General features: G+C 40.5%; 1 protein-coding gene across 1 annotated transcript; it reads right to left on the reverse strand.

The window, feature by feature from the left end:
* Window positions 1-854: 854 nt before the first annotated feature.
* Window positions 855-7,347, reverse strand: chga (chromogranin A). Its single transcript, XM_084560935.1, has 6 exons — window positions 7,077-7,347; window positions 5,327-5,395; window positions 5,128-5,214; window positions 4,302-4,592; window positions 3,149-3,546; window positions 855-1,970 (listed from the first exon to the last, which is right to left on the reverse strand). The coding sequence occupies exons 1-6, from the start codon at window positions 7,165-7,167 to the stop codon at window positions 1,887-1,889; spliced, it is 1,020 nt and encodes a 339-aa protein (XP_084417061.1). The 5' UTR covers window positions 7,168-7,347; the 3' UTR covers window positions 855-1,886.
* Window positions 7,348-13,701: the final 6,354 nt, after the last annotated feature.

The raw sequence follows: 13,701 nt of genomic DNA on the forward strand, positions 1-13,701 counted from the left end.
GAACTGCAACCATTGTCTGAGCAATGTCTCAGGAAGAATTGTCTAGTGATTCTCTTGATTATCGTAAACTGTAAAAAAACATGTAAAATATATTTAATTTGTTCCTTCTTTTTTTGGTAATGTACTTCAAATGGCATGGGATTTTTTAATTGAATTCCTCCTGGTGTTCAGGCGTTTTGAGGCTGTTCTCATGATCTCTAGCGTGTTTGAACATGCAGATACTTTCATTTTTAACCAGTTTCAGTTTTACAGCTATATTAAGCCGAACTTTCGAATTTCATTTTCTCTGCCCACATTGTGTTCTTGACTCACTTCAATCCACGTTTGAAGAGCGCTCAACACAACGCCGTCCAAATACACCCAAAAACCCATTTCTGCCAAAAAGAGATCCTCTGAGGCATTATAATGAGAAATTAGAATCTCAAAAACTGACCCTAGGAGTTTGCACAGAAAGTCTGTATTTATGGTGCAAAACTGTTGTAGATGTAAGAAAAATAAAAACAGCCTCACATTGTGTCAGCCATGTTTACACACCAACTCTGAGTCTGTCATTAACTGTATTCTTGCATCCATACATATAAAGGCTTACATCCTGCCACTCCAGGATCGGTTTGATTACATATATGTTGTTGTATAGTAGTACATATATACGTATATAGTGGTATACCATAACTATTATTCAGAGAAAAGTTGCCATTATTTAAAGATACCAAGTCCCTTTTTTTCATCGCTTTGGTATCCGTAGACTTCCACGTGATTCTACTCTAGATCTTTCATCGTTATAGTAGCAGTGATGCTGATAATTAATGCTGATGCCATAATCAAGGGTTAAAATGTGTGCTGGAACTGAATATACTGTGTCAACAGCCTGTGTGTCATGATGATTCACATGGTCAGCTTCATCGCCCACAAACACAAGTGCAAACTGGAATCAACGTGTATTTGTTCACTATCCTCCTTGGTTCACTATGGATTATATGAGTAAATATGTACAGTAGCAGAAAATGTAAGTAACTGTACTGAATGAGTTTTCACTCTGCTGATTTATTTGTCTTTACCTGCTTTTTACTCCTAAATTTCTGTGATGAGAGTGATTGCACTAGTTAAATGAATGATTAAAAGTCAAATTTTGTTAGTATTCTGACATTATTACATTGATGCTAGGATTTATTTGGTGTTACAGGCAAAAACAATTCTTTAGACTTCCAGACAAACTATTCATTTTATTTATTTTCTTACATAAACTCAGAAGAACAGGTTTAGATCACAACCCAGCCATTTATCTGCTAAAAATGTCCACTTATTGCCTTGGCTTGACTGGAGTCAGCTGTATCTATAACAATAGGTAAGCATCTACAGTATATCTTCTTTTACTAAATAAGTAAGCATCCCAGAAATGGCTTTGTACACGTATACATGCCTTTGCTGTACAACATGACCTTGTTGGTGTGTGTATACCTGGATTTAACCTTCTGCATTGTTAACATAATCTGAAAAGCAGGCGATATACATGTGCAGATATGGAGCGATGATTGTCAGACAAAATCCAGAAAAAGCTGTCTTTCTTTAGAGACAGAAATATTTCTTTAGGAATCTTTCTGTGTTTCTCATTTTATATGCATGTGAGGATGCACAAAACATGTGCATCTGTATGTTAGTATGCACGTCTAGTTGCAATGTGCACCTAATGTATGCTAGTCTATGTGAGGGGCCAAGTGTCACGAAAGGGGGCTGCAGTGGTGTGGCATCCTCAAGAAGAAAAGCAAAAGATAAAACCTTGACACACATTCACACGGTCTATCTGAGGAAAACCAGGCAGCTGGTAAAGCGGAGGAGGATGAGGAGGCAGAGGAGGTTGCGGTGTCAAGCTTGTAGCAGTCTCTCTCTCAGCCTCGCCGCATCTCGTGGAGTTTCTGGGCAACATTTTCAAGCTCTGACTCGATGGCTGCCAGGCTTTCAATCTCAGGTTCCTGCAGGTATAATGAGAGGAGAGAGTGTGAGGAAAATCACACCCGCAGTGCAGATGATCGAATGTATGTGCAGCCTCCATATCTTGCTCTCCTAGCTATTAGCAAGGGCACATTATGTCTTGAATAGCCTCACTCATATAACAAATGTGTAACAGTTTGAGCCCATCTAGGCTGCCATGATGTTAATAACTTCCTTTGAACATGCTGCCAATGAACAGATGCAATGTTTTGATTTTCTTTCACTTCACACAGTTAAACACAAAAACCTGACTCAGTTTCAGCAAATATGATAATGAATAATCTGCTATGATTTGAAGATGCATGACTTCATGGCCCTATGGACACGTAAACAAGTGGCGAGATACTATTTTTCCTTTCTCAGTCTGATTTAGACTGAGTGTTAACTATGAAGCTATCCTAGCTTAGCTTAGCTTAGCTTAATAGAAAGACATCAAACAGGTAGAAACATCCAACTTGGTTCTGTCCATAATATGTCTATTAGCAGCTCTAAAACTAAACAGTTAGCATGTTTTATATTGTCTAACCCGAATGTTAAAACAATTTCTTGTCTGTACGCAGCAACATGTGTGACATGTTCAAGGACCATTGTGTAGGTCTTAGTGGGATCTATTAGCAGAAAGCATATAGTGTTCTTAATAATGTTTTCATTGGTGTATAATTACATGTAACAATAATTTGCTGTGCTAATGTTAGCTTGTTAGCTAAGAATGGGTCCTTCAGATCTACATAGGGAACTGGTCCTCTCTCTATGGCGCACCGGCATGTGTCTAAAGTGGCCCAGAATGGACAAACTAAACACCGGCTCTGGAGTGGGCTTCTTTTTGTGTGTATGTATGTGACGGCATAGTAATTGCTCCTTCCGCTGGAATGAGCGAGGTGAGGGAATGGTATTTAGTTGGTTGCAATCCTCACCACTAGATGTCACTAAATTCTACACACTGATCCTTTAATTTTTTAAGCGTCAGAGGTGTCGGTAAGTTTTCCTTTGTACAGCGTGAGGATACCCGTTTCTCCTGTATTATTCTAGGCACAACTGAACAACATGAGTGCTGTATTTACCCAACAGATATGTGAGTGATATTGATTTTCTCATTTCATTCTTGGCAAAAATAATGTTAATACGTTAATGTAGCTATTAAATGGAGTGGAAAGCACACCTCTGACTTTCTGCTGGCACTTCCCTCTTCCTCCAATGCTCTCCTGTCCTCTGGTGTCCTTCGAGCAATCATCTGCAGCTCCCTCTCTTCTGGACTCTTGCCTCTTTTCTTCTTCTCTTCCCCCTCTTCTTCCTCCATGACCTCTTTTGAATGATGAGGCACTTCCTGCTCCTGCTCCTTTCCGACTGCTTTCTTCTTCAGTGGCAAAGACTTGGTCCTCTTGGTCCACTGCTTCAGGCTCTCCCTGCTCCCTCTCTTCATCTCCTCCCCTTCTTCCTCCTTGCCCCCATGTTTGTGAGATGAGACGTCAGACCTCTTATCTTTCTCCTCCACGTCATCAGACTTCTTCTCTTTTAATTTCCTTCTGGGTGCATCTCTCTTTTCTTCAGACACATCACCTGGAAATATGAAAAATGAAGGTTTATTTTTAATACTGAACCACCTCCACCAGACCACTGACGGAACAGTCTTCTCCACCATCAGCAAGATTCCACTTTTCGTAATGAACTATTTCTTGCCAGCTGGCAACATTACCCCCAGTAGTGCTAGCTCCGCTATATGGGAATTAACAGCATGGCTGGAGAAATCAGATGACTTGGCTGAAGCTCCCTTTGTAGAATAGGTGTGCGTATTTCATTGTAGTCAGAATAATATAGCTGTTAATCTGCTGAAAGTTCTAGAGACAGAAAAAGCTACGACTTGATTGATCAGAGGGTGATTTCTGAGATTATTGCAGCTGCAACCACACGCACCATCTCATTTGAATTTTAGAAGGTAGAGATACTTAATCATTCCTGTTGGTGTGCTGTCAGTGTGCCAGCCATATTAGCCTCACTCCCCTGGGGGGAACTGAAATTCATCAACTAGATGGAAGTACTTCCATCAGTTAGCCAGCCCTGTAGTGACGGGCGGTTTCATTTACAAGGCAGTTTTTTATTTTTATTATTCTGCGTACTTCCTATCCTGAGATTCAGATATCTACTTTTAATCAATGTTCATATCTTTTAATTTGCTAAGATGTCCTGAGCAAAAATAAATCTGACCTGACCTGGCACCTGTATATTTCCTGTCATATTATTTAATCTTTTTCCTTTTTGTAATTTTACTATAAAACAGATGAATTACAAACAACAGACAGAGATGTGTGTCTTACCCTTAGTCACATGTTCCTCCTCTGAATTCTCCTGTGAGTTCGCTCGCTTCTCATCATACTCTTCTTCTTCCTCCCTCTTTTCAGCCTTGCTCTCCCTCCACTCATCCCCAGATTCAGAGACGTGACTTCCTTGGCTCTCGTCATTTTCCCTCTTCACTTGCATTCCCTCGTCTTCATTGTCCTCCATGCTCCCGTCCTTTTCTTCTTTTTCATCCCCATTTCCTGTTCTCTTCTTCTGCGACAAGATGGATCTTTCTCCGGGGCCTCCCAGGGCCTCAAGCATGGATCGATCTGGAAACAGGGAGGGGTAGGATTCAATTCACTAGAAGCAATTGATTTTCCAGTGACATTAAAAGAGGGTGCTTACACAAAAGCACTACAGTTTGTTACAGCAGTCAATCTGTGTCCTAACTGTCAAATTTGTGTGTTTTTGATTGATGGAGTTGGTCGGCATGTTAGCCTTCCATATTTTTCTGCTTCTGCCATTTTAAAATTACCATTGCTGTACTTTTTCCTTCCTTGACACCCACAGTCTGGTATACCAGGAATCTGACACTGACTTAAAAAATAAAATAAAAAATAAATAAAAAAACAGTGCTGTGGAGGGCCTTCATGTATGTCCTGATTCTGTCCACAGAAAACATTGGATGACTAAAAATTCACCTCAGCACACTTTCTCCGTTTCTCAGCACTGCTTTTGCTGAACACATAAAATTTGAAATAATGGAGGTAATACATCATTTTGACACCTGGTGCATTTTAAGATTTTGAATAGATATTCCTCAGAATGGAGCAAAACAAATCCAAGTGGAAAAAAAAAATTCACCAGCAACATCATCTGTAGTCTGTAGGGTAGGCATGGGTGCGGTAGGTGTATGAGCGTCTTCCTGCAGCTCAGCTCTCTCTTGATCACCTGAAATTAAAACAAAAGTAGCGCATGCTTTCTGTCAGCCCCGTCCTTCTTGTTTTGGACAAAAGCAAGCATATTCATCACTAAAACAAACATTAGTAATCTGGTGACTCACCTTGCACTGCGATCTCCTGCAGCTCCTTCAGAAAGTTGTGATGACGAAGAATAGTAACAAGCCTGTCATCTGCACATACATAGAGACACGCTTTAAAATGCGAGCACATACAGTAGGTACGTCGCTACAGATGAAAATTAAAATTAAATTAAAGCACAGTTAAAAAGGCAGAAAAGCGATCCTGCCGGCGGTAAAACACAGGTACACGTCTTTACCCTTCACTCTTTCATAGTATTCAGCGATTTGCTTTGTGGAGTCATCAGAGTTAATTGCCTTGAAATTTACTGCTTTCAAAGAGAGAGGACAATTAATCATTTGGCTCAACAGAGACTCCCTCAGTGATTTAACAGCACCAGTGAACACTGGACTTTCTGCTGACCCACAAACAGCACTGCAAACTGTATGCAGCAGCAGCAGCAGTAGTAAGAGACCGCACCGTGCTCTTGTATCATTATTTGATCTTTCTTTCCCTTTTCCTCTTCACTCCCTCTCTCCTCTGTTTCCATCCCTGTGGTGGTGTACAGTTTCCCACTCTCACTCCCCACTCAGTAACTCGATGAGCAACGCTCTGATTGATTTTTTATTTTTTTTACAAGAAGGACAGCACCAAGGTAATACACTAACTATGAAACCAAATAGTCTTCACTGAATCCTGGTGACCCTGCTGTATGTACTGATCTGCAGCAGTTTCTTGTTTTAACTATTTTTTGTTTTTACCCAGCAATCACTGAATCAATCAATAACATTATGATGAAGGCTGGGTTTGTAGCGGGTTGATAGGTGAATACGGTCAAAGTAAAGCTGCTCATACTGTACTGTTTAAACTTTACAGAAGCGGCCTTAATTACATAACACCAATGTTACCAAAATCCTTGCAATGTGGAGAATGTGGGAAATAAAGCATTTACATTAGATATTGCACATGAATATGTACAAACTGTACTCCAGCACATGGATTTCTGCTGTACCATTATTCCATATATTTCATATCGTATCGTATCGTATCGCATCGCATCGCATCGCATCGCATCGTATCGTAATTCCATCCATCCATAAAAATGGTCCCTCTGGAGTAAGCACTTGGAGACAATGAGAAGGCATTATACAGTGGCTGATTATCCGTTACATGAATGGAATTTAGGAGTTTAAAATTGGAAAGATTACATTCCTGGCACATACATTCCTGAGCAATGTATGTGCAAAACTAATGAAAGAGAATAGCATTATCTATTATATAACTTTTTTTTTTAATATAACAGCTGGAGTTGAGGTTATATTGTATAATCATAAATGTTTTATTTTGTAGGTATTACAAATGCACTATTTTGTACAGGTTTCTCTCATAAAATATCTAAATCTTATGTTAGATTCAAATGTAAAGCATAGAAATCTTATTGTTCATTAAGAAACTAAGTGCAAGATCTCTTTGACTGTTTTATTAAATTTACTGTTATTCAACTCATCCATAATTGTGAGAGTATCAAGGCTTTATGACGTCCCCACAGTTGAGTCTTGTTCTGTAGTATTTTCTAGCTGTGTGCATTTATGCGAACGCCCATTTAGTGAAGGGAAGCAAAATCTAGCTTAGGCTGTAAACGCTCCCTATAAAATAAACATAAAAGGAATATCAATAAAATATTTTGTTTCTAAATGCATCATCAGATCTATTAGTTGTGTTAACAATATTAAACTGAGGCTATATCATGCCAATTCATTTTACCAGTGTTGACCAGCTGTCTCCTTTCCTCACCTGTCTTCAGTGTGACCAAACAGTCCTGACTGACAGGCATGAGGCGTGGCCTTGAGAGCACATCTGCCAACGCCTCCACGATGCATTTCATGACCTGTGGACACACACCGTAGATGCAGAACCAGGCTCAAAAACCTTTACCGTGACATCCTGAATTTTTCAAAGTCATGGTCAGAATAAATGATTATAATAAATTATATAACTGAATCACTTCAACTGGCAGATTTAGGGAGTGAGTGAAAAGCATCAAGCAAGTGACATTACACTGTCTATAATCTGACTTAATTAAGCATGTGATGGGAATATTTTTTACCCAGCTTTAAATTCCTCTGCTGCTTTTTGGATGTCTCTCTTGTGCCCACTAATTGAAAGAAACTCTTTAGATGAGAGATCAAAATCCTTTCAGCTGCCGTTGTGCCTTTGGTGTCAAGCCAGTGATGACTTTGATTGTGATGAGGATCTTTTTCACTCATGCTCTGCTTCTGCCTGACAGACCATTGGATTACTCAGTGACTCAGTCAAATTCCACAGCATGCGTCCTTTTTTTTTTTCTTTTTTACACATTGTCCACATTTCCCCTCCATATTATCTCCAAATCATTTTCTAGAAACCACCCTCCATCTCTCTCTCTCCATCTATCTCTCTCTGAAATAGATCTTGCCAAATCGGGTAGGTTGAGGCTCTCCGTTCCTCACAAATTGACATCTATTGATTTTACCAAAGCCAAACACAGATCCCCAAAGTGGAGAAGGATCTCAAACGAGTTAAATTGCTCGGACTGAGTATTTTTAAATCACTGCTTGACTTTGGAATGTGACAAGCAGAAGGAGCAGGGACGCTCAGACTGTCAAATTTAGAAGATATACATTACGTATAGGGGTCCTCATGTGCACTGCTGTTTCTAGTGGCAATGGCACAAACAATAAGACTGAGCTTACCTTCACGTCCTCATTCTCCAGCTGACTTGAAGTCACTGGCAATGACAGAACTGCGAGAAAAGCAAGAAAAGAAAAAGATGTATCATTATTTCTTTGTCTTGTTTTATATATATATATATATATATATATATATATATATATAATCCCTGCAGCTTTAAGGTTCTTATCTCTTTCTGTGTTACTATAACAGTTTTAGAGACGAGACTAAATGTGCCAAAGGTGCAGGTGAATTCACTCCATCCTTCGCTGCAATTAAAGACGCGTTAGTCGCTGTCCTTGGTGCTGAACCCTGACAGTCACATCTCTTCATGCAGATTTCTCTCAGCAAAAACACTCTTGCCAAGCAATCACTCAACTTCGGCGGCGTTTTTCTTACCGCAGCTGGACAGCATTGTCAGAAGGAACAGTCCTCTCCCGATCATGTTTGGAAACGCATTCAAGCTCCCCGGGAACAAAAGAAAAATAGCGAGGTTTGTATCAGAAGGTTAGATTTCTCCTCCTTTCAAAACAGATGTCGGTGCTTCACGGACGCATTCTGAGCAAAACTTCGCCGCCTTTTCGGTCCTTCCGGAGAGCTAAATTCACTGCTGCATCGGCGAACCGACTGCCTGATCTCTCCTCCAAGACCTCGCCGCAACGGCAACCTTTTATAGGACGAGGTGGAGGGAGGAAATGACATCATCCTGGGGCAAAGTAGCGCTATTATACCTGATCAGCGGTTGTCAGGGCGTGTACAGGTCCAGGGCGGCTCAGGTGTGGACGTGGACTGGCTTCTGCTATAGTCTACTAAAGTGTAAGCTTTCACCCTACCACTGGATAAGTTACACCTCACCAGCGAGCTCCATTGTGCAGAAACCCAAAACACACATAAGAGATAAAACAAGAAATTCTACATGTCTGTAAAATGGATTCATAAATCTGACAAAGAGGCTGGATCATGAATAAATAGGCAGGTTCTGTCTCCATGGTGCTCTGCTCCCATTCAGGACAAAGCAGTACTCTTACTGTATTTACTGTCTCTCATCTTCCTGAATGTGTTGCTAGGTGACAGCTTATTAAAAATGACTGCTATCACTGCCGGTGGCCATTTTTTGATTATGTCAGCAGATTTTCACATTTTACAATGGACAATTCATCCTACGTATCAATGAAGCTGCAAAAATGCGTTAATATTGACAACAGCAAAAAAAAAAAAAAAACAAGAACTAAATATCTGACATGATCATTTTGGAAGTGGTGGATTCTTCCAACAGAGTCCGTGTTAGGACACATCATGGTGTACAGATTAGGGGTGCAGAATACAAGTAATGTGAATGAATTCGTTTCCTGACCTCCAATGTCGTTTCCTGACCTCCAATGTTGACTTTTTGCACAATTTAAGCTGCCATCAAATTTGATCAAAGACACTGACAGTGGGTTTGATCACCTCCTTTGGCAATCCAACAGTACCTTTTCTTGTACACTCAGGGCTTAAACATTAGGGGCGCTAGGGAAAACAAATGGATTCTAATATAATGGTCCAGCACTTATCATGTACAGATCAGGTGGACACAATGGAGGAGTCAGGGATCAGGCAAGCTCAGAGGTTGTGTAATCAGTTGCAGGGTCAAAACCAGGAAATCAGGATACAGGCTAAGGTACAGTAGTCCAGCAGGCAAATAACTCAGGTAATATTGATAAGTTAAAGTCACAACTAGAAATCACTCGAAGAAACTGGCTGGAACGCTTAAGGTAAACCTACAAGACGATCTGACAGAGAAGGAGTGGGGAACACAGCTTAAATACATGAGGGAGAGGGAGACAATGAGACACAGGTGAAACACATGAGGACAGGGAAAGCAATCACAGACAGAACTAGACAGGAAAACAGACTTCAGAAGACTCAGACTACAAAATAAAACAGGCAGTGACAAAAAGGACAGAAAACTGAACTTAAAAATAACAAACACTACGTGGTCCTGACAGAACTAAGTCCCCCTTCATGACTCTCCTATGCTGAGAATATTGTAAGAACTCTTTCTTTAATGTAACTGTGTGATCATGCAGGACGATGGAGTTTGTGGTGCTGTTAAAATGGACTGAATCATTAAAGTGCTTCACTAAAACAGGATTGTCAGAATAATAGTACCACATCGTCCAAAATTAAAACACAGCTCAATCAACAGCTCTCTCCACCATAACCTTTATGAAGCTAAGATTTAATTCAGGAATCTTCTTTCAGAATGCATTTGTTTTCACAAATGTACCAAATGAATGACAAGTGAGTGTATAATACAGAGCTGATTTAATCCATGCTAACCATAGATCTAGTTTCTTAAATACTTTAAGAGATAACAAGGTCAGTCTGTCAGACAGTCCACTATTTTGGCCAAGGCGGAAATATCTCAGCAACCTTGAGAAGCACTGTGATTATACTGTATGTTCTTTCATTTCCATTTATGTTCCCAGAAGATGAATCCTCTGGCTTTTCATATAGGTCTACCAGCTGGTCAGAGATTTAACTCAGTCTGTCAGATATTCCAACGTCTACCAGAAGGATTGACTCAAATGTTGGTACAGACATTTATGGTTTCCAGAGGATGAATCCTTCTGACTTTGGTAATCATCTGACACTTCTCTCAGCACAACACTGACATTTGTTCTAAACATCTACTAGACTGATTGCTAGGAAGTTTTCCGCACTTGCATTAGAATAAATTTCAAACATGTTGTCCTGACTTTTCTACTTTACAGTACAGCCATTGTGTTATCATTTTAATTTACCCCGTACTTGATTCATAACCAGATATCTGCAAAACAAATGTGTACCATCTGCCCGAGCTGGACTTTGTACTTTTACTGGTAAGGCTAACATGCTAAAACATGCTAACATACACAGCTACGATTGTGAACATTATTCCTGGTTGACATTAGCATGTTAGCACGTTCAGCTCAAAGCCTCACAATGCTGCTAGCTTTCAAACTTGTACCAAATGTCTATACGACCCTCTGGTCTTTACTTTTCTCACAGTCACATCTGCAAACTAGACTGATCAGCTGGATGTGCATTCTGCGTTACATATAACCAAATGATACACTGAAATTTCATTTAAGGTCTTCAAATCAAACAAATCCACCACTGAGCGAGCTTTACAGTATCATTACATAACTATTTATGAAAAGGAGATGTATGCACTATGGAACATCTGAACACTGTTTGCTCCCATATGCACACGGGGCCCTGTGGTCATTTTCTCCTTTGTTAGTAACACATTCATTAAAACAAATGACAAAGAGGTTTCCAAGGTGGGTGCTGGTCTGTTTGCTGTTTCACATTTCATCCTGCGCCATCCACCGAGATCCCAAAGATCTCATTATGCGTTCACGGAGACAATAAAGACCGATCTGCGTCAGAGACGGCTCCGTATTTGTCTTGCATAAACTGGCCGCAGCTTTGTTTAAACATGAAGAGGGTTTTCTTTGAATACAGGTCATTATGAAATCCGACTGCCGGGTACTGATTGAAATTCATCCAGCTGAAACATCCCATGTTGAGTACATACATATGGTTTTCTTTTTCCATTCAAGGGGTAAATTAGCATTTCTGAGCAAACCCTGGTAACCTGAGATGAGCTGAATATAGCTTCCACCTGCCTTTGTGATTGTACTAATTAAACAGAGTCAATATATTCTGTGCTGTGTGCTCTGTTTAACCATAAAGCACCAAAATAGGAACGATATCTACTGAGGGCGATTATATACCATTCCACTGAATGGTCGTGTGTATGGATAACAATAACGCACCACTTAGTAGCATGTAAAGTACAATATCCAGTGTTTTATTCACAGGGCTGGGTTACATTCCCTCTTCCAGAGCTCAATGCATAACACTGCAGGTACTGGATGACGGAGAAGAGAAAGTGGGGCAGTAGCAGCCTGAAGATCTGAGACTTAATCCTCTCCAGTTTGAAAAGTCAAAGCTGTCTGGGGAAATCTGCAGTGGATAATACGAATGACAAATTTCCATCTTTAAATCTTTTTACTGAGCAGATCAAGGCTCTCTAGAGGGGCCTGCCAGTGCCACTCCACATGTAATCTGCATTTAGTTGTAAATGAGAATGTGAGTCTTTGGTAAAATCACAAAACTTTATCTGAATATTTGAGGAGTGTCCAGAACAGACAGATGTACAAGGGAAAGGAGAGACACTCACTTAGCAGTTAATTAGTTTAATACTTTATGTACTGTATGAATGTATAAATGTCACAACTTTATGCTTTGCTAATTACGACTCCTGCAAACCTTTCAGTAAAAATACATGTACGCTATTAGAGTACATTATAACTGTGTGAGAAAACATCCTCCCATTACCTGGTATATCATCGCAGCATATGAATGATTAAATAAATCTCTAAAGAACAATACAACACTTCCTACTGAAGAGCAGCAGCCATCTTCTCCAGAGTAAGCTGCTCACCATCTTCTCCAACAGCCTCTAAAGATTTGTGCTGTCACTTTTTCACATGTTAAATCCGCAGTATGTCCCTCCCTCATGCTGGAATTCGAGGCCACAGGGATTGAAAGTTGCAGATTGGCTCAAGAGTTCCTCATGGCCACCGCGTCGCCTGTCTCAGTAACAACCAACGGATAGCTAGTGAGTTAGAACAGCAGGGTGAAAGCTACATAAATCCAAGATGTGATGATGCCATAAGGAGCGAGAGCAGAAAGAAGACGGCTGCCAGTGAGGGAGCATCACACCGAAGGGCAGGCTGGCCGGACCTGGCTCCACTCGGGCGGGTGAAGATATACGGGTGGTCCTGTACATGGGACACAGAATGCTAACAGTGATGAACGGGGCATTGATTATGATGTTCATCTTCTACCACACTGCACACCGTTTTTTTTTATTGTGATTGATCCGTCACACAATGCAAATTCTTCACATTTTTATTATTTTGATCTAATTTACATACATAATTACAAGGGGGTGCAAATAGGGACTGTTTTGAGAAGGTGTGATCAGAACCACTGCACTGAGGCGTGTTAAAAATCAATACACCTCAGAAGTCTGAGCTTTGCCTGAATGCACCAGCTAAGTAAGTATGATTATCTAGCTGCCTGATTTCCATTTCATGTTACAATCTATTTGGTTTCCAGCTTGGCAGGTGTCTATTTTTTACTCAGCATCATATTCTGAAACGTTACTGATACTGGTCTTACCACAGGTGGACAGATGAGACTGATGGGGTCAGAGAAACTGCTCACCATCAACTTTCCTCCCTCAGGCTGGAACTGTGATCAGAGCAAGGAGCATACAGTCATTTGTTGCATCAATAGGCGTTTTCAACCTGGACCCTCTTTCCAGATCTTTCTGGGTCTAAATAATTAATAGCGACAAACATATTTGCAATCCATCCAGGGCTGCAACGATGCACTCCAATATTTATGTTCATCCCCAATTATGGCAGCTGAAATTAACCAAAACCTATCGCCAAGAATGTGGGAATTCCTTAAAAGTAGCCCAATTAAATGGATGTTTTGTTAAAAGGACACAGGCAACCACTGCAGCACAACCACTATACACCAGTATCTCAACAGAGAACGTCCACCGGAGTCAGCAGCATCGGTATTTGTGCTGTTGCAGTGATTTTTGTCTGATCTTTGTTGGTGGTCGGTGCCTAGGAGTAGTTGTTGTCTGGGTAGCTGTGTT

This window comes from Chelon labrosus (assembly GCF_963514085.1).
Source record: "Chelon labrosus genome assembly, chromosome: 14".
Classification (NCBI taxonomy): Eukaryota; Metazoa; Chordata; class Actinopteri; order Mugiliformes; family Mugilidae; genus Chelon; species Chelon labrosus.

Excerpts from the sequence above, each read along its gene's own strand:
- chga (XM_084560935.1), bottom strand. The coding sequence starts at position 7,167 with ATGAAATGCATCGTGGAGGCGTTGGCAGATGTGCTCTCAAGGCCACGC. Across the intron at positions 4,593-5,127 it reads GACTACAGATGATGTTGCTG|ATCGATCCATGCTTGAGGCC; the intron begins GTGAATTTTTTT and ends CCCTGTTTCCAG. Across the intron at positions 3,547-4,301 it reads GGAGGAACATGTGACTAAGG|GTGATGTGTCTGAAGAAAAG; the intron begins GTAAGACACACA and ends TCATATTTCCAG.